At 40.2% G+C, this 22507-nt stretch overlaps 1 protein-coding gene across 1 annotated transcript; it reads right to left on the reverse strand.

The window, feature by feature from the left end:
• Nucleotides 1-285: 285 nt before the first annotated feature.
• b9d1 (B9 domain containing 1) lies at nt 286-22490 on the reverse strand. The gene is made up of 7 exons (XM_022235791.2): nt 22340-22490; nt 19588-19656; nt 18034-18145; nt 16626-16722; nt 11571-11633; nt 8876-8943; nt 286-3116 (listed from the first exon to the last, which is right to left on the reverse strand). Exons 1-7 carry the CDS (start codon nt 22397-22399, stop codon nt 2896-2898), a joined length of 690 nt encoding a protein of 229 aa, XP_022091483.1. The 5' UTR covers nt 22400-22490; the 3' UTR covers nt 286-2895.
• Between the last annotated feature and the right edge of the window lie 17 nt (nt 22491-22507).

Raw genomic sequence — 22507 nt, forward strand, 5'->3', positions numbered from 1 at the left:
AACAGCCGAGGCTAACACGCACAAGGGGAGAATGTATGAATGTATGGTGTTCAACTCCCAACATCAATCAAACTTTTGGAATCAATCTACAACAATGGCCAAACGTCTATCAATTCCAAGTGACTTTGACAAGTCAGGCAATCTGAAAAACTAATTTGACAAAATAGCTATTAAGGATCTCATTTAGAGTGACCACAGTCAGCACCATTTGAAAAATGAAAACTTCTCTCATTCTAAACATAAGAATAAACTTCAATGAATCAAAAGCAAGAAAGCTTTACACAATTTGACGTAAATCCGACAAGGATTTGCCTTATTATTACAATGTATTACCAGCAAAGAGCATACCAAGGTCACAACCTGTAACAAAATGTTGCCCTCTTGATAGTCACTTAAAAACCCTAGAAGGTGGGAATTTAGTTGGACGGTTTCACGGTTTATATGACAAATTCAAATATTAGTTTCACACAGGAACTAAGAGCAGCAAATCCAAATAATTCCCGACTTGAATATTAACAGGTAAAGGTGAAAAAATCAAAGCCTTTGAAAGCTGGCAAAGTGTGTGTGGGTGGTTACAGGAACCAAGGTGGTTTGATAAAGAAAAGGAAGAAAGAAAACTTTTTTTGGGGGGGGGAATTTGTATACAAGGTATAACACTTCTCTTGACAACATTTTTGCAATACATTTTGCATAAACTTTCAGAAATCTCCCACATCAACTTCTTTAACGAGAAAAGTCAGCAAATTCCTTTGTGTTAATTAACCCATTTGCAAATTAACCAATTCCTGGAATTCAGGGGCATCTATGAAAATCGAGGGTTCAATAACAAAATGGAAGAAGGAAGCAAAAACATAAAAATAACACAAAAAACACGCCCTTTACGGAGAAAGAGCACCAGGACCCAATTCAATGGAGCTGCTTCGCAAAAAAATAAATGCTGCCCAGCAAATTCCTTAACCGCGTGTTTAAATCAGTTGGGAATTTGTTAAATCATGCACAGTTTATCTGTTCCTCTACACAACAGTCAGAAATAATTATGGCACAATCACGTGTTTTCAACAACTACTATGGAATGGTTACTGAGACAGCACACACTAGGCTTTGAGGATTTTTCTATATAACTTTTGAACTTGCAGAGTCAATCTTTTAATTATGGGTCTTTTGCCCCTACACCAACGTATATAAATAAAACCGAGTGTTCAGTTTTGTCCGAGAGCTCGAACAAAAAAAAAAGGGTTTGCATGGCTGCCATCTTGCAGGCCAGTTCTTTTGTTCCACAGGGTATCCACAGGGTGTAAGGACAAAAAAACGCATAATTAAAAATTATCATCTCCCCGACGCAAGTACGTCTTTGGAGACCTGCAGAGCATTTCACTGAAAACAAGTAACACACAAAGTTTTCTCAATGACAGACCGTCTTGTTCTTAATCAAAAGTGAAAAAAAAGAAACTGACCAAGGCAAAAATTCCCATATTCTGGCAAATTCTAAAGCTAAAAGAATCTGTATTCTGAAACGCTAACCTTTTTATCATAAGACACCAAAGATGACCCAAAGCATCCTTAACAGAGCAACATAAAGAATAAAATTAATTGGAACAAATTTTGAACACAAATGTGTTTCCTTGGGTTTGTGAAAAAAACACATATTTAGATATTCCTTGTAAGTTAAAAAAAAACCTCTACAAACGTCAAACGACTGGTTTTGCAGATTCTGACTGAAACACGACAGTTCTGTGCAAAGTCGGATTCAGGCAGATAAAGGTTTTTCATAAACACACCCTAGGTTTATCTATTTCAAATGCCAACTATCCTCTCCAATGCAGCTTTCTCAGGAGACTTATATGCTGCTCAAACAGGCAACTGATGTCAAAATCGCACAGAGGCAATTGCATGGGTGTACAATAAATCTTCCCCTACCATATTGAATCCATCACAAGTCAAGTTGCAAGAAAAACAAAGCAGGGCCCAAGGAATACTTTTACTTTCCTGTTCAATTGGATATCTTGTAATATGACTTGGGGGACTTGTAAAGGACTGTGAGGACTTGCAAGGACTTCTGATGACTTGTGAGGACTTGTGGGGGCTCATAAGCACTTGTGGGCACTTGAACTTGTGGGGACTAGTGACGATTTCTGAGTACTTGTAAAGACTTTTGAGGAGTTGTGGGGCATTGTGAGGACTTGTAAAGATGTGAGGATCTGACAGCATTATTGATTGGAAGTAATTGATAATCTCATAGCCTTGGAACCCAGAGAATGATGTATGGATGTGACCTGTGTTTTGTTCACAGCCTTGGCAACACTCTAAACAATCTTCTTGTGAGACATTTGAGCTGATCAACAAAATCAACACAATCACAATTTATTGTGAGATGAATTTTCAGATAAATAGGGCATTACTGGACACTCAATTCTTTGACAGAAATCGACAAACAGCCATGTTTTGGGGTAGAACTTTATTAATCAATCTCGGTGAGCCAGTGTGGTATTTCAGCAAGGTCAAACCATGCATGAGTGCCAATCGGTATATGGCTGAGAGGGCAGACCTTAGGTGTGCACGTACGAGGTGAATGACCTCGGACGCATGCCTTGTTGGAATACTGAACTGGCTCACTGAAATAGCTAAATATAAAACTCCAACAGGGTGGAATTCTCAAAAATACCTTTGAATGCCAATAACTGAATAAAAAGCTCTCACCTAGTTCAGCAAAATGATTTCTTTACAAGACTTTTCACTGATATTTCAAAGGACAAAATTTCAACATGGAATGAATCAATCTGGTCTTGGCAGTGAAAGTCAATGCATCAATGATGCCAGCAGGGAGGTCTAAAATTATTGGTCACAAGGTTGATGGAGGGTAACATGTAAACCTCAAGTTCAACGGATGTCAAATGCTCATGTGACTGTCTCACTAGGTCCGGCCACCTCAGCTGTCTGCTGTGCAGCTGCAGCAGCCCCTGCGGCTGCTGGCGCGGAGGTTGCCGCAAGCGCTGCGGCAGTGTCTGCCCCGGGGATCTTGACTGTGGACGGCATGACGTCATAGCCAAGCTTCTTCATGTCACGGGTGATGACGTTGAAAGTGACCTTGATGTGGCCCTGTGAGCGTACCCTGGTGACTGTTGGAGTGGATGTGTTGAAAATATAAATATTGAGTCTTAAAGATGATAGCTTTACCGTGATTATCTTCAGGTTAATGTGATAAGCACTGCATGCTCACTGTTTGTGACACTTCCAGGAATTTCACCTAGCTTGATAGACTTGGAAGGGTATCTATGGCTGTTTTCAAATACTCAACTTCGTCTCTGTCTCAGGCTTCATCTTTTTCTTCACCACCTGACTTTGAAGTTGTTAGCTCAATACTACTTCCAATAATGCCACAGAAACATTGTATTCGATGAAAAAGAGCAATATGTATATTACATTGAATGCTTCAGGTACACAATTCGAGATTGATTTTGAAGACGGAGCCTTGGACAGAGATGAAGTTGGATATATTGGAAAATGGACTATGACCCCACACCTTCCCACTTTTAATAATGCAGACATCTTAACACTTCACCACTGAGCTTCCTAGGATCAGTCGTCAGGTCAAAGTATATACAACCAATCACTTTTATATGACCTTAAAAATTTTTTTAATGATTTGTCTAGATGGGAAACTCAGAGGTTCTGGATAAATGCACACTTAACAGTGTTTTTTTTTATGCAAACCTTTGAGTACAGTGAGTAAGGCATTAATACAAGGCTCGAAACCACCAACGAGTTAGTTTATGCAAACGCTCTCAACACAAAGCTCCCACGAGCTGTTTCTTCAAAGCTATTTCAGTCATTTAGGCTTGATTTTTGGCCATTATTCCTGCTACCTGAAATTTAACTCTGGGCCTTGGACCTGGGCCCAATTTCATGGTGCTGCTTACCCTAGAATTCCACGCTTACGATCTCCATTCTGTGCTTACCAGGCTAGCAGAAAAATTCTGTGCTAACCTTTTAAGCACAGAATCCTTAGTTACGGGATGTACGCATGCGTACAAGCCAAACTTCCTCGCTAACCCATGAAAAACGTTGGCCGTAAGCACAGAATTTTCTGTTATGGTAAGCACTGATTTTAAGCTTACGGTAAGCAGCACGGTGAAATTGGGCCCTGCCCACACATGTATTGGAAAAGAAATGGGTTCTTGGCTTCTGATCTTTTTGTACATTCTACTGCCTTAAAAACGTCTAAAAGCTGAGTTGGCATTCGGCAGAAGGCCCGTCCAGAATTCACAGGGTCCTCGGTTGCATCATTCTCCAGACATCTTGTCTAACCGATGAGTCAACTTTTTAAACTTCACTGTTTGCCATTTTCTTTTCTGCTTTAAAAAGGCCTAATTTTACAAATTAAGGCCAAGTGAGGCATCTGTACACTAAAATCGAAACAACTTTTTTTCATCAGAAATATATGTAAAACAAAACAGAAATTGATATGTCATGTCATCCTGGAGGCGTGCCAAAGAGGGATACAATTTTGACTGACCTAGAAAGGAAACAAAATTGTGGCTTTTGAGTTCCTTTTAGGTGCCAATAACCTTTCACTTTGTTTCCAAATTAAAAGAAAATCAACGATACTACTTTCCTTTTCAAGGATATGTAAACCAAAAATTGGCGCTGACATGTATGTGATAACCAGCTATCTGGTATCAGTTTGGGTTCCACTTGCACATACATGTAGCTGAAGAAAGAGCTTAATATTACCTTGTTTGCCAAAAGCCGAAATCTCCACTTGTTTTATTTCAGAGAATCTCAACGTTCACTTCAACAGAGGTAGGAAACCAATTCACTCACAGTTGTTGCAACTTTGTGAGTGGATCTCACAAAATGAGTATTTCGGCTCTATCTTCAGAATTTCTTTTTTGGCTTAAGGACAAACAGCTCTTTGTTTTGGTTTTTTATACATGTACATTTCTCATGTCCTGACTTCTCTCACTGGACTGGATGTCCAGTACAGTTGGGGGGCTCCAAGTGATGGACATAACGCATGATTCTTTGAAAGTGCCTTCAACTCAGTGGTTCTCATCGTGTGAGACTTGTTTCGTTGGAATGCATGGGTCCTATATTTTACATGTACATGCAGATGGCACTTCTTAGGGACCTTTGGTTCATCCATTTCATCATATTTATAATTAACCCTGCCCTGGTAACTCCCAAGAGAACTTTTGCAAAGGACAGTGTATATTGAACATGCATCTCCATAGCACATTTTCTGTCTAAAGGAGTCACAAACATGCGATCTCAGGACCTTTGTGAAAGTGGGCATGTATTCAACTCTGCATGCATATGGTCCAAGACCCTTTGAAGCTATGCCAAGATCTACAGCGAATGCGGCCGTATATTATTGCAGGCTGCCACAGCAATCATACCTTGTGCATGTACATTCACACTCGTACACAGTCTTACCCCTCTTGGAACTTTGCCAAGATGGGCATCCAGTCACCCCAACATATGGATCCAGTGCGAATTCTTATTCTGCCAGGGAGCCCATATTTACAAAACTCATCACTCCCACTTGCAGCTGATGGGCTGACTCAGGAAGGATGCTGTGGCAGGACAGTCCGGCCAAAGGCATGTAAAGGTCACTTATACAGACAGACGACAAAAGCATCTGACCATGGATAACAGCCAGAGATCAAAAGTGTTGATTTTTGCAGTGTGAGGAAAAGCTGGAAAACCACAGAACCCGGAGAAGAAAACCTCAGAGAACAGTATAGAATCACCGAACAACTCTATTCAGATTTGTATATAATATGGCAAAGAGCCAGGAATCAAATCCCTGGCTATAGGTTTGCACAATGTACATTTTGTACCACAGGGCTTTACATGGGCATACAGTGCATGCCAGCAGTAGCCTAATATGACCATTTCAAGCTGAATTTCTACAGCCTCTGACAAAATCCTTGAAACCATGGCCAGTATTTCGCCAAGCGTTGTATGAAAGTTTACACAAGTGACAAATTGAGCAGACACCACATTCAAAAGAAGTTGTTTTTATCAATGGACTTTTGGATGTGATAAAGTCATAACAATTTCCACAGCTTTGCACTGAGTTTGGCTCATACTCGAGCAACATCTAAAAACCAACCCACTCCTGAATTGTTCTGAAGGTCTCCAATTGTCAATCTTTCCCCTGCTGGTAAACCTAGTTGCTCCTAATTGTTTCAGAAATGGAACCTCGTTCAAATCTGGCCTGTCATTCCGATTGGCATGCCTCTGGAATGCTCGTCTGAAACAGGTGTGACTTGACGAGAATTTCTTAAATTGAATAATGTTTTCTTGTTATGTATCTCTGTCAAAGAAATATTCATAAACCATTGAAACGAAAAGTAATGCCAAAGTTCAGTGTATAGATTTCATTAAAAGCGCTTGTCACGCAACTAAACTGAAGCTCCAAACAATGGCTAGGTTACTGGAAAATTCCAAGGTCCTTGTAAGTCTCAATGTCACATAAAAACTGAGCTCCATATTACTAAGTAATTAAGTATAAAGTTTCTCTCAACACAACAGCTTCACAAACCAGGGGGCCCCTGAGTGAGTACGTGCCCCTACGTGCGGAAAATAAAACTGGCAGAGGGGAGACTCTGATTGCTGGAGAAAATGCCCTGGAAAAATCCCAAACCTTTGCTGTCCTTCACAGCCAACTGACCTCATCTGCCAACTCTGCAGATATTGGAGTGCTTCCGAAGGTCCAGCAGGCAAAAAGGAACAGTTCTCAACCCAATTTCTGACACTGGCAGCACCAAGGGGGAGGAAGCGTCCCCTGAGACTTTTCTTGATATGACAGGAAGCTTTTTTTCAAACTATATCATTTCTTTCACTTTCTAAAGCCTGTAAAAAGGAAGCCCTTCAATTCATCCTTGAGCAGAAAGCTTGCAAATGGGACAAACAGAAATCCTCATTTTTTGTAACCTCCCCTACAGAATGGTTGGTCTCCCTCCAAAAAGAAGAAGACGATTCTGAATTTGATGCTGGATTTGGTGCATCTGCTTGGCACACAACACGATCACCAGGGGCCTACAAGGAAGTAACTCTCCAAAAAAAAAAAAAAAAAAACTAAGTAGACACTGATCCTGATAGTTTTTTTTTTAATGACAAGTTATGAGATTGTTTCCTGGTTGGGCCTGGTGGTATGCAACACAACTGGCTATGCATTTGATTTCCAACACAGGCTGTGAATATGAGGCTAAAACTTGGCAAGACCCCCTGGCCTACATTGTACAAATGTAATCAATCCACCAATCGAGGTGAGAAATGGAATCAAGTTAAAGCTGATGAGACTGCAGAGAGAGTGTGCCAGTTTGAAAACAAAAGAATAACAGGACTTGAAACTGCAGGCAGGGCACTCCACAGAAATCCAAGCCTGTACTAAACGTGTGGCACGCCCATCGGTTTTGTTATTAGGAATACAATTACCCTGATTAGTTTCTGTCCTCAATTGTTCTAACCAGAGAAATGAATCTGGAAAACGTACCACCAAACTGTGAACTTTTACAGGCCACAGCACAGCCCAAAGTAACCTCTCATACTTTCCCGTGAATACAAACGTCATGTTTTTCCCTGAGGTATGTAGACAGCTGCGCAAAGAACGTGCAATGTTATTCGACTTGTGTTCAACTTCAAAGTTTGGTCTCCAAGAGTCCTGTACAGTAGCAGTACGGATTTTCAGCAAAACAGTAATACTGTACATGTATTATGGTAGTTAAGTATCAAATTTGTGGATATTTTAAGGCCTTTTCACACTACAGCCTCTCAACCTGGACTGAACTCAGCCCTGGGCAAACCCATGACTGCTCTGGGTTGACATTTTTCAAGTGTGAATCATCGCCAGTTTTCAAACCTGCTTGAACCCTGCGTCAAGCCCGAGATTTTTCCAGTTTGAAAAGGCCTAAATTAGTTTCTACTGCACACTTACATGTACATGTACGGTGTACAATGTATTACACACACTTTCTGTTCTAATCAATTTTGTCTGTGCATTTTTCTGGTATTAAAGGTTCCTGTTCCAAGAAGAGATCGTGCGTGAATAAGACAAGAAATGGGAGCATTTTGAAAACAGCGTTTCCCGCCTGATTGTTGTAGTGCAAGAGAACAAAGTATAGTCTCCACAAGGATACAAAGTCCAGTGTGTGTGCTCTTAAACATGTACAAAGTTTTCTTTTGAACCCGTGGAAGAGCAAAAGAGAAATCTGTACATCAAAAAACTTTCCTGGAAGCGTGCCAAGAGAAACAAAGACTGACCTGGACAGGGAAACAAGTTTGTGACTTTGTAGTTCCTTGTTTGCATTGCTTTCAAACCTTCCACTTCATACTCAAATTAATGAAAACCAGTACAGACGGATATCTACAAGGTAAACCAGCTTGTATATATGGATTACACTTGAAAATGACACTGGCCTCAAATCTAATCGGCTGGTTCCTGTCCATGCACGTGCGCTCAGAGAATTCCTAGAAGTTGGAAAATTACTGTCACTTAATCATGTTTTCAACAAACTTGATGAGTACATCAACAAGAGAACAACATGGTGCAGAGTATAATCATTATGAGCTCCGAGCTGGACCAAGAGAGGGCGCAATTTTCACAGCAACAGAGGCTTGTTTGGTCAGAACTTCACTGTGCTGATTCAGAAATGACTATGGAATGCATGCGTTACGGTCAAATCGCTACCAGCAAAATGAACATGCCCGACCAATATGGCTCCCTTCAACTGATGATGGGCTACTGATGCAAATGCCTCCGTTCGGTTGTAATGACCACTCCAACTAACAGCAAATACCCCCATACTGAGTTATTAGAATTCACAGAATCCTCACGTGGAGATCCAGAGGACAAGTAAGCTGTACCTACCTTCCCTGCCCTCGCTCCTTGCCACCACGTTCACGTCCACGAACTCTGGTCGCCGACTCAAGAGCCAACTGTAGCAATGAAATCAATAAATTCACACTGGTGCAAATAAAATTATCGAGCACAAAATGGTGTCGTGTAAACATCTGTGTGTGAGTGTGTACATTCACATTTTTGGGAGAGGGGCCATTTGGAGCGAAAACTAGAAAATCTTTAAAGGCAATCACTGAGCAACATACAGCGCACTGTACACATGTAGGTTCTTGTGGATACAAGTAATCGGTGATCGCGATCCACTCCAACGTACACATTCAGGATAGTCCTCCCTTGTGCACCAGCTTGGGTACAGGATACCAGGAAGATGCCATCATGGGCAATACAACTGCTCCAAATTCATGAACTATTCTTCTCCATTCACTTTTTGAAACTTTCTCGGTACTTATCAGAGAAAAAAGCCCCTTTGGGTATTTAGTGTTTCCTATTTTTTTTTTGTAATCCTGTGTTTTTCAAGATGTTTGGGGAAGTGTTTATTTGGGTTTTGCATATGTGACCTGTCAAAATGAGCTGTAAGTCAGAGTTTTCAAAAACTGAGATATCGGTATATTTGAATTCAGCAGAAAAAGAGTTTTCCAGTGGTATGTAAATGGAAAAGTAAGGGTAAAAGTACAAGGTGACAGTGTGACATTATTATCGTACATGTACTTTTCTGTCTTTGTTCCCAACATTGTTTCATCATTTCTGACGAGGCACCAATGATGCTGTCATCAAAATTGCTGAGAAAATGACATTTTAAAATATATGACCCTGCAAAATATTTGAAATTAAATAGGAGACAGGTTTCTCTTTCCAAACATTACAAAACCCAAAATTTGCCCTCTACTTCAATATGACTTCGAACCCTCAATATAGGAAAGAGCGGCATACGACTTTCCTCTCCATTTGTCAAGACAGGTCACATATGTACATGTACATGTATTACTTTGTGATTATTTTTTCAACCTGTGAAAATATCTATACTGAAAGTTTTTCATATGGAATGAAAGGAAGGCTTCAAGAATGTTTAGGTTGGGGGAGCAATAATAAGGTGGGGTATGTTTTCTTTGTAAACTTTCAAAACTGTATGGCATTTTCTTTATTAGAGCAGCATCAACGAACGACTCTGTTGTGAACTTTGACCTAAAAGGGCAGGTCCAGGGCAGTGTTGTAGTCGAGACCACTTAAGAGCACACCAGACCAACACAAGACCTCCAGTCTGGATTCAAGTCATAAGCTATTCAAATGAACTGCAACAAAAAGCATTCCTTTGTCGTCGTTCACACTGCTACGTGTGACTGGTCTTATGTCTGGTCTTGTGTTGGTCTCCACTGCAACACTGGTCCAGGGGCTAATCCTCTTGTCTCTGTGGATCACACATTTCTGCTCAGCACAGACAAAAGTTACTGCTTGCGAAAATTTCATGTAATAGTGTGAGGCTCATCCCAGTCAGTGTTACTTGCCAAACGATCGTCAGAGAGCAGACACTTTCTTTTCCTCATCAGTTCCAAGAAAGTGGGGCACAGAGTTACATTGTGTACGTACATTCGCACGTGAACATCTTGGGCCATTGTTCTCAAAAATGAAAACAAAACCTCAGCCCTCAGGGAACTGTTTACGAAAGTTCAACCATTTATGAAAACCAGGAATTGATGAAACTCGATGTGAAACTGCAATACTATAGTGCTGACCAAAAATGCGATAACTGTAAGCCAGTGCGTAATATACATGTACCTTTGAATATACTTCAAAGAATATATATATATTTCAAAGGAATTCAGTGAGCTGATTTCTACGTCTCGTATAAAGCCTTCAGGCTTTTAACATTATTATGGACAAAATTACTTAATAAAATAGCTAATGGTGAGTTAGGTTTTAAAGACGTTGAATTGCAACCCAAACTATCTCTTAATGTATATATATATTTATATATATATATACATTAAGAATATATATATATTTCAAAGGAATTCAGTGAGCTGATTTCTACGTCTCGTATAAAGCCTTCAGACTTTTAACATTATTATGGACAAAATTACTTAATAAAATAGCTAATGGTGAGTTAGGTTTTAAAGACGTTGAATTGCAACCCAAACTATCTCTTAATGTACAGCACTTTTGCTATTGGGCCTTTCAAGAAATCATAGCTGTCAATTTATATTGCCTTTCCTTCCCCCTTTTCCAAATCCAGGAAAAGAATCCGTCTAGACGTTAAACTTGCAAAGGAAACAGGAAGTTTGCCAATTTAAAAAAAATTCATACCATACACCACAGACTTAAACCCAAATCACATGATTCCACAAATAAACGATAAATGAAGGAAAGTATAAAACCTATCCCTAATCTCAGGGGTGAGATTTGAGGAAATGAAAATATTTTAAAAAAAGAAAAGAAAAGCTGCACGGGAAAAGTACCCATAATCTCGGTAAGTTTGACCAAAAAAAGGTCCAGTGCTGACAGGGCTTTTGATGGGTAACCAATCAACATTGACCAACGATCAACAAACATTTCCGTGGGGTTTGATGCGCTCAAATTTGTCAGAAGTACATAACCACTGAGCACAGTGTTGGATTTTTACAGTTTGAGGAAGCTTTCTAGCAAAAGTGTACAGCACAACCAACAAGAGTTTTTGATGTTACAGGCAGAGGTGAGAAAATTTACAAACCTGGTAAATTTCTGGAATCTTGAAGATGACTCGGGGACAAACATTGGCAGGATTCTTTGGTGTCTGGAATTGAAAAAAGAGTTTTCGAAAATGAATACAATATAAACAAGAATTTCTTTTACTGATTTTTAATTGAAACAGGAGTCACAAAATTTGATGTATTCCTGATTCATTTTGAAAGCCCACCTCAAGAATAAAAATGACTAAAATAGGAAGAGGAACCAATTGGGCATGTACAGTGTATTCTGAGGAAAAATAAGACTTTATCAAAATTCAGCTTTGCCTCCGAATCATTTTTGGCCTCGCGTTTTAACAGTTTGTCTAGATAAAAAGACTTTATCTTTGGTTTCATATCGCAAGGTCTGACATCCCAGTAGCAAAAACTGACCAGCACTAAGCCACAAAATGTCTCAAATGAAGGACCTCTAGTGAGGAAGCCCAAAGCTAATGACAGAGCTGTGCAGTCCAAATGGCCATGGATCAGTGTTGCATTCGAGTCCATCACAAGTCCAGTCACAAGTCCAGTCACAACTCCCTTCACAAAGCCAGTAACAACTCCCTAAGTCCAGCCACAAGACCCTTCACAAGGTCTGTTACAACTCCCTAAGTCCAGCCACAAGACCCTTCACAAGGTCAGACACAACTCCCTAAGTCCAGCCACAAGACCCTTCACAAGTCCAGTCATAACTCTCTAAGCCCAGTCACAAGTCCCTTCACAAGGCCAGTCATAAGTAACAGGGTGAACAATGACAAAAGAATGTTTTTGTCACAACTCATTCGAAGAGCTTGTGAATTGGCTAAGACTGAATGACTTGTGATAGATTTGTGATGGACTTGTGATGGACTTGCAGAGGTTTGGAAGGACTTGTGATGGACTCAAATACAACACTTCCATGGATTAATTACAAATCATATGCTGTTAGGCTGTGTCTGAACAACCTGGCTGAGGCTCAAAATTACGCAGCATTCTATGGGAAGTAGTTGTAGCCACAATTACAGACTCACGCACATTTTTAAGCTGCTGCCAAATTATTCAGACTCGGCCATATTTTGTACAAGTTTTGTAGTTTAAAAAGCGCCCTCTTTTGTTCACATATGGAGTCTACTGCCTCAATGCCAACATGTTCCCAACTGGCCATAGTAACGTAAATGCATTTTTTGTAATTGACACTTTTTTTTGAGGGAACACAAAGCAAACATTCACCTGATGGCAGCAACAACGAATGTGTTGCCCCCAAGACATGAGGGACCCTGGTTAAAATAATCCGTAGATTTATACATACAGGTACGTGTAGGGCCCTAAATATATGCACTTGTCGTTTCAATTTTATAAAAAGGCATGGTACCGATGCATGTATGTCAATGCTTGGTTGCTTTTGTAACTTTGTATCTGATTTCTTACTGTGTGTAACATTTCTAAGAAGAAATTTATGAAATAACTTCCTGTGATGGTGTTGTCAGTGTCTTGCCTAACCTCTTGTCCTGCTGAGGACAGGCAAAACAAGTTTGGACAGGCAGCATTAAAAATCGACAAGCCATGATTCTGCACCTACGTGTATTTAAATCTTTAACACTACTGAGGGAGTCTTCACGTTTCCCACCAAGAATATGGCCTCCCATGACACCGAGAAGCAAAAATTTCAGACATTTTCCCCCAGGGTGAGGGCAGGCTGGTACATGTATTTCATTTCAATCTTAGATGAGAAACCTGAGTGGTGTACAGCACGTGCATGGAAAGTTGATATGTCACTTGTGCATCAGGCTTTGAAACTTTTCCGGGATGACCCCAGAGGAAAGCTGCCAAAAAAAACAAACTACGAAGTTGGACTTGAGAGAGTCCAGGCACGTTGTTGCCAGCACGGTTCCAAGGCCTTTCACTCACTGAATCATTCATACCTCAACGAAACACTGGCAGGTCTCAAAGACAATGGCTCCAGGGCACAGAAACGAGAATAGCAAAACGAGCCAACTTTCAAATTAATTTCGGTGTTTGCCCTTATGATCACATTTATGATTTACACTTCCTCCTTTCGGGAGGTGTGAAAGGAATAATCTTGTATGCTTCCCAGGGTAAGTCACAAACGAAAGTTTATGCAGACTAAAATTTACAACCGTTTCCATGTACCTTGTACATGTATTTTGTGACATTTTCAGACCATTATGCACGCCGCGCATCTTTGTAATTTTACTGAGGGCAACGCCAAGGTAAATGGGTAATGTTACACGCTAAGAGTACCAAGACAATGTTGGATTTGTATAAGAAGGTACTCGGTTGCGTGTAACTTGTGATTAAGGACATGCTATTGTTTTCGTTTTGTTTGGATTTAATTTTTTTTTCCTGAAGGGGTCCTGTACATCTAGAATTTGTTAATGATTTTTCTAATCAAGGTTTCTCACCCAATCAGGCATCTATTGTCTGTCCTCTATCTATTGTCTGTCATCTTTCTATTGTCTGTCCCCAATCTATTGTCCGTCCCCAATCTATTGTCTGTCCTCTATCTATTGTCTGTCCTCTATCTATTGTCTGTCCCCAATCTATTGTCTGTCCTCTATCTATTGTCTGTCCCCAATCTATTGTCTGTCCCCAATCTATTGTCTGTCCTCTATCTATTGTCTGTCCTCTATCTATTGTCTGTCCTCTATCTATTGTCTGTCCTCTATCTATTGTCTGTCCTCTATCTATTGTCTGTCCTCTATCTATTGTCTGTCCTCTATCTATTGTCTGTCCTCTATCTATTGTCTGTCCTCTATCTATTGTCTGTCCTCTATCTATTGTCGGTCCTCTATCTATTGGCTGTCCTCTATCTATTGGCTGTCCTCTATCTATTGGCTGTCCTCTATCTATTGTCTGTCCTCTATCTATTGTCTGTCATCTTTCTATTGTCTGTCCTCTATCTATTGTCTGTCCCCAATCTATTGTCTGTCATCTATCTATTGTCTGTCCTCTATCTATTGTCTGTCCTCTATCTATTGTCTGTCCTCTATCTATTGTCTGTCCTCTATCTATTGTCTGTCCCCAATCTATTGTCTGTCCCCAATCTATTGTCTGTCCTCTATCTATTGTCTGTCCTCTATCTATTGTCTGTCCTCTATCTATTGTCTGTCCTCTATTGTCTGTCCTCTATCTATTGTCTGTCCCCAATCTATTGTCCGTCCCCAATCTATTGTCTGTCCTCTATCTATTGTCTGTCCTCTATCTATTGTCTGTCCTCTATCTATTGTCTGTCCCCAATCTATTGTCTGTCCTCTATCTATTGTCTGTCCTCTATCTATTGTCTGTCCTCTATCTATTGTCTGTCCTCTATCTATTGTCTGTCCTCTATCTATTGTCTGTCCTCTATCTATTGTCTGTCCTCTATCTATTGTCTGTCCTCTATCTATTGTCTGTCCTCTATCTATTGTCTGTCCTCTATCTATTGTCTGTCCTCTATCTATTGTCTGTCCCCAATCTATTGTCTGTCCCCAATCTATTGTCTGTCCCCAATCTATTGTCTGTCCTCTATCTATTGTCTGTCCCCAATCTATTGTCCGTCCCCAATCTATTGTCTGTCCCCAATCTATTGTCTGTCCTCTATCTATTGTCTGTCATCTTTCTATTGTCTGTCCTCTATCTATTGTCTGTCCCCAATCTATTGTCTGTCATCTATCTATTGTCTGTCCTCTATCTATTGTCTGTCCTCTATCTATTGTCTGTCCTCTATCTATTGTCTGTCCCCAATCTATTGTCTGTCCTCTATCTATTGTCTGTCATCTTTCTATTGTCTGTCCCCAATCTATTGTCTGTCCCCAATCTATTGTCTGTCCTCTATTGTTTTGAGTCCATGACGGAATGTTCCAAAAATACTGAAACATGTCTATTATTACAGTACATGTACAAGACTGTAACATTAAATACATGTACATGGCCATGTATGTGGTGTAGATTGGTCATTCTAAAAATTCAGGGTCCAAAAGTGTGACATTTTTGTATCCCTGTTACACCTGACCCGTGTCATTTGACATGGAAATATCGCTGAAATTGATTTCAATCTCTTTCAATTTGTGTGGCAGGTAATTTGCATTAATTCATCGCTCTTGGAATTAGAAAATACGTTCTGACCTTACATGTACAAAATCCTATGTCAGGTGCAAGAGGGATATGAAACAAAATTGGACCCCTAATTTACAGAATGACCCAGGGGTTTTTTTCCCACATACTTACAGTTAAAAAACTCAAAGAAAAAAAAAAAATCTTCCCCAACTGTGAATACAATCTGCACTGGATTTTTACGGATGGCTTCCTTGATGTTTCTTCGGTATTTTGCTGAAAAATATTAGACCCTAATAAAAAGAAATCCACCTGAGAGTATAAAATATGGACCTGGCTAGGTCCACACAAGGCTCCGACAACCTGCATTATGTGGGCCCATTTTGTTTTCAAGACCACACAAGATATGCAAAGCCAGCTTCCAGAAACGTCTTAAAATCCCCCAAAGCCCTGTTTTCCACTTAAGACCCTCAAAATGATCAAGTCAGAGTTTGCAGTCTTTGCATTTGATCCGAACAGGGCAATGACACTGGAGCCAGAGATACGGCAGAAGCTAGACATGAAGCCACAATTAAAAAAAAATTGGACTAGGAACATGGACCATATCATCCTTTGCTGTGACCTTAACACAGGGTTAGGTTTAATCCAAGCAGACCTTGTTGAATCTGAAACGAGTTTCAGTCCACAGTCATGCAGGAAATGATGATCAATACGTGACAATTCCAAAATCAGAGGAGGCAAAACTGTTACAGAATGCAGATGGCCTTCCGAAAACAGGAAGAAAAAAAAAACCCCAAAACACGTGCAGACGTTCAAAACGTGAGATTTGTGCCACACGTAGGTAAATATGGTTTCATATTTCAGTATCATAATTGGCATAGCATTTGCATTTCCAAGCACAGAAACAAAATCACTACAGAAAAAAGGAAAAAACAATTCCTTTTCGACACATTTTAAGCACAATTCTAAAACACTTGGCATAGTTGTACAGAAGGTTTCATTTACTTTGAAGCTGCTTTTCTCTTTACCTTCCAGGGCAAATTGGGATGTGTACTGCCCCATATCCTCTAACAACAGCTGTGCCACTGAAGTCCAAGCCATAAACGCTGACTACAATCTGGGGCCCTGCCGGAATGCATCAAAAATCGAAACCGCTACTGAAAGTGATTCATATCAACATCCGATTGAGTTTAAGTGTGGGCACAAAAGACGATCCTGATCATTTAATACAGCAATGCCTTCGATCAACACAGCACCTTGTAACAAGTACGCGATACCATAAATGGTGCAGCCTGGTTTTGATGGGGGGAGGGAGGAGAACGGGAGAATTTTTCTCGAAAGAACAAATTCAACGAGATTGTTTTGCTTTGACATAGTTTTCATTGGCAGGAAGTGTGGGGGGGGGAACTGGAGGGTTGAATTACCTGTGCATTCCACTGAAAAACAGCAGTAAAACCAACCCCTCGATGTACGTAAAATGCACATGCAGACCTGCTAACCTGTCATACCCCTTCCTGAGGTCAGACAATAACACACAATATTTTAAAAGGTCATTAAATGAGCCCTCAGTTCATTTAAAATTCCAATCCATTATGTGGTGATGCCTGACCTCAGGAAGGAGTAAGACATGTTGGCAGGTACGTGTATGCACATGGTGTAAAGTTACCTGTACCTAGTAAAATGTGCAACAAAAGTTCCCATACTGTAATTAACATAGAAACTACATCGACTATTATTCGTAAAACCACCAAATTCAACACTTGTCAAATTCAACAATATACAAACTCAAAACCATTTCCCACTGAATTTTGTCATGATATTTTATTTGTTCTAACGGTAGGAGTCTACTGTTTCAGACATGTCAGAGGGACCAATCCCCGAGCAAGGTCGGGGCTGAAGTTGAAGCAGCAATGATAATTTGTCCACGAGGTTGTTATAAAAGCCCTGTGCAGTAAACCCGTGTGGGACACTTGTTGGCTAGTGCATGAGCTCAACACGACTGTGCCTCAAGCGACTGACTATGGCTCTGATTAACACACACTTCTATGGGATGTGCCTGCAGCCCTAGCCTGGGGCTTTGGGTTTGTGACATTGACAGCTGCAGCAACAACTTTTTGATCCAGCCTGCCTTCCTTGGGTGACAATCACAGCGCCCTCTAGTGTTCTTACCCAGAGCCCACAGATGAGACATGCTCTGAAACAAAGCTTTTGATGTCTTCTGGCCTGGGAGACAGGTTGACATGGTGATTCTTTCCAAAGAGCTTAATGTACATGTAATTATTAAATGGAGCACTAGATTGGAATGCTCTGGTTATTTTGATGTCTGAAACCTTGAAAATGGGGTCGGTTCTGATTGAATCGGAACGGTTAGCAGGTATGCTGAAGTAACAAATAATAACAACGGGTGAAACTGTGAAGTACATGTAGGTTGCTTACAGCCATGGGGATTGGTGCTCTTAAAGGTAACCTCCAACGGGAAATTCCAGACAAACAGCTGTCTCCCATCTTGGCTTTTCTTGCACACCTGAGATATGCCTTCCTCGAGACCCTACAATGACAACGCAGATGAAAACACACACATGGAATATATAGAAAGGAATTCATAAAGATTACAAGTAGCATTCGTTGCCGCGGTATATTTACAAGGTCCCTAATTTTGCCACCTGTTGTGGAGTCTGATTGGTGTTGACATTAAGTGGCAAAATAATGGACCTGGTAACGATCTGCACTGAGCTGAAGTGCACCCTCACTGGTGAAAGAAAGACAGATGGTACTAAGTTTTTCAGCCGGGTTCTAGCATGCGTTCGGTGTGCACCCGAAGACCACATATTCTAGACAAAAGCCGTTCCGCGTACTCAGCGTGCTCCGCGTCAAATGCCCATAAACTTGCGCACCTATGTGGTGCGTGAGTACCAAAAGAATGTTGATTTCATTTAAAAACATGCCCTCTTTTGTTCCTGCTCGGAGCGGATACGGTCACGACGACGTCAGATTTTGGTCAGTCCACAGTCTTGGCACTATTCAATTTGAAATTGAAATTGTTTCATTTAATCACTTAGCCAAACAAAGTTCACCTCCAAGTTCCACGAGAATATAGACAAAAACTGTGACAACTGAAAAACCAGCCACAGGACTCACAGTTGAGACACTTTTCAGAATTAAAATGCATGTAGTTGAATAACGCATTCTTTAAATCTCAATAGCTGTATTCATGACATGATGAAGGTTACTTGTAAAAGCCATAAATGTACCTACATGTAACTGGAATATGTAGCTCGTAAAATCACTGGCAATTAATGGAGAAAAAATTAATACAGAAACTGAATGTGGATGATTTCTGTTTAAGCCTGTTTTTCGTTTGGCTGTAGTGCATCTCAAATGATGGTTGTTGGGATCTACATGTATTTTCCCAAGGGCTCCCTGACAGATTTAGGATATGCAAAAGAGATTTGGTTTTCATACATTGAGCAAAATTAAATGACTAGAGTCCTTACTTCTTGTTCTCCGTGAAGAGAAACTTTGACTCTGTCCTGGGCGCAGACATTTCAAATCCACGTGTGTGCTTGTAGAACATTCGAAATCGGATAGAATGAATATCGAATTATGTACTCTAAATGCAACGCACATCATTTACCGCTAAAACCCGATTTAAAAAGTCACGGCAAAATTATCTGCAACGTATGCATGTACATGCACGCGTGCACAAGTTTGCAGTGTTCATGCAAAATAAAAAGCTCATTTTCTAATTGTGTATTAGGTTTTGTATATTTGTTTTGTGACATATCATTTTAGAATACAGATGCAGATGGAAATTACCGTACAAAAGCCGTACAAAATTTGGAGTTTTCCACAAGTTTGTGTTCAAACATGGATGAGCCCAGTAGGCACCACTTTGTACATGAATTAGCACTTTAGTTTTAATACATACAGCTCTATGGGTTCATACAATTTAAATTACAACAAAGTCACAAATTCGATCTGGCAACTCACCGATGTTATGACCCAATCCGGTCCGAAGACAAAATTGTACTTGACATAAAGATCGTCAAACTCTGGAAACTGGGATGAGAAAAGGGGAAAATGAAGGTATAATTTACAAATCAACTCATAAGACAAGGCTCAAATAGTGTGTTCAACTGCTTCCCTTAAGCTTACCCAGGATATTGTCATCATTTTAGCTGAGCATGCGTACTATGTGGATATCAACGAATGACCTTGGGTTACTCAAGGTACTCAACTCGGTCAAAAGGTCATGCAGATCTTACATTTGTAACATGAACAGGTGAAAACAATGAATATCCACAAAAGTATGTGTACCATATGCCTGACTTTTATTTCATATAATTTGGGGGCTACTTGACAAGGAGTAATTGCAGAATAGCCCATCACTTGAACATACATCCCTGAAATCACTGCTCATGTGCGTAAGAGGTGAAAATCCACATTAAAACAGTGTGACGTTTCAACCTCAAGTGTAGTTAAAATGTACTTTGCTAGGTTGGGCCAGCCAGCCGACCCTAGCAAACTGGGTGGACGAGTGGCTAAAACGTCTGCACTAGTAAGCAGGAGGTCATGGGTTCGAGTCCCACCCGAGCAAGCTTGTGAATTTTTTCGACAAGCACTGAGACAAGCACTGAGTATACAGTGTTTAGAAATGTATATGTCGGGTAAGGGCAAAACCCGTCATTAAAATTTACCTCAAGTGTAGCCAGCACTGAGGCTGATTATGCGGGGTGGCAGGGTATTCTGCAATTGAGCTCTTGACTTGAGGCAATTTGCCCGTATAGTACGATTTTGCTGACCTATTTACGTGGCATCAACTTTGCGTTACATCATTCAACTAAGGTGAAGGACAAATTTCTCTTTTCTTCCCACATGTACACTCAGTTCCTATATTATCATGGCAACTCTCTTATTGTGGTATCGGAAATTTTAAATTTTGCGTTGGCAGTGGTTTCCCTATCAGCAATATTCGCCAAGGTAATCAATAATTTATGACCTGAGGATAAGTTTTATTAACAAGAGAGGAAAAAGTCTGTATGCTTCTGTAAGTTTTTAACCCCTTCGTGGCGGGATTATTTTGAATGCAACAGCTGGGCTATGGTATGCCCTGAATGGACAGTTTTGTCCAGCAGCAGGCCCCATTGAACCAGCAGCTGCATGGTGAATAGACTGTATTTGTGGTATGCACTAATCCTCACACAACGGTGCAGTAGTAGTGGTCATCCATAGCGAAGGAATTAATAAAGGATATAATTTTTCCGAAATTTGTAAATTCTCCTCGACTGTGTTTGTCATTGCTCTCTGAGCCCGGGGCAATTAGGAAATAATTACCTTGGCATTGTTGTTGCAATTTTTTTGCTTTTCTTATACAATTTGAAGAATTGGCAATGGATATTTAAATTTTGAATACAATAGTTCAGGTCTAATGAGATGGTTATAATTCTCAGAGAATTAGAACACAGAAAGAAGACATTTTTAACAATTGTTTCAGACATAGACAAAAGAATGAGTCCACCCAAAAAATGAAATTCGCATTACCCACATTCCTTCGGCAAAACACAAATTTCAGTAATAAGATGAATGTCAAAAGTTATTGCTACATCTAAGATTGGGATAAAAAAGTTCCGGTGAAAAAATGATGTCATTCCTTTCCAGATTAATAAGCGTAAGGTGATGCAGTGCAATTCTTCCCCTCTCATTTCCTTGGTGTTTGGCATCTTTAACCCTAACACAATCCTTCACCTGTTGGATGACTGAGGAGTGTTAGGGTTAAGGAGGAGACTGGAAAGATGGAGTCAATTACAGGTAAAACGGAGCAGTATCACAAAATGAAGTGGTTTTGATTCCTCTGAAAACAAAATCATTCTTTTTATCTTTATTTATTCATAAACAAAGTGCTTTCAAGACCAGTGTTGAAACCATTTCTTGATACCACGATAATACTATAGAGACTCCACCTCCGCTTGCATACGGCGCACACACAGATTTTCTGAGCTATCATAGAGGAAAATAAATTGAACCAAAATAAAATTTTATGCATCAAGTTAAAACGTAAGAGTTAAACAACAGCAAGGATAGGTTAGGCCTAGTTCAGGAAGGTGAGCGAGCCATCTTTATTTCAATCGGGAAATGTGATAACTACCGCGATAATTGAGTGACCCATAATAAGTAGGCCTAGGCCTACATGTATGATGTAAACTTTACCACCATCATTGGAATCTCTGATTGCCACTGAATTCTAAAGTCAATGGGAGCATGAGACAGTTTAAGAACCGTTTTGGAGGTGAATTCTGAGATTTGATTCGGGGTATGACAATGCATGATAGATCCCTATTCCCAATCCCCCAAGGCTAAAATGCTGCATCCTGGCTCCACTTTTCTCATCATACATCATCTCAATAAAAGTCATTCATTACAGAAATGCTGGAAAGACATGAATTCTGGACTGAGAAACATTTACCGATGTTGTTGGGGAATACTTAGAAAATTCTGTTCACTCCCCATAGACTTCGTACACAACTGCTGAAGTGGAGTCAGGATGCAATATTTTTCCCTCCTCCCATTTCAATATGATACACCCTAGGCATGCTGGGGGTTAGGGTTCATGGAAGGGAATGTCAGGTCCGACTAACGTTAGTCTCTTCATTTGACTTTAAGGAAAATAACAAATTACAAAAGTCCTGTCGTTAAATCACAGAAAATAATAAATTTTCTTTAAGAATCTGATGTGTTGACTTACATCGCCGCTTTCAATTTGCCCACTTAACATCAACAAAAACACTGTAGGATTGCTCGCCATTTTCACTTAACTGTAACTACCGGGGAATTTACCGCTACAGTATTCGGGAATAGTGCCCTCAATAGTTTGGCATTTTGTTCTCTCGTTCGCTCGTCCCAAAAGTGGTAC

The sequence above is a fragment of the Acanthaster planci genome, linkage group LG07 (genome assembly GCF_054643075.1).
Source record: "Acanthaster planci isolate LZ-2023a linkage group LG07, COTS_SCS, whole genome shotgun sequence".
NCBI lineage: Eukaryota > Metazoa > Echinodermata > Asteroidea > Valvatida > Acanthasteridae > Acanthaster > Acanthaster planci.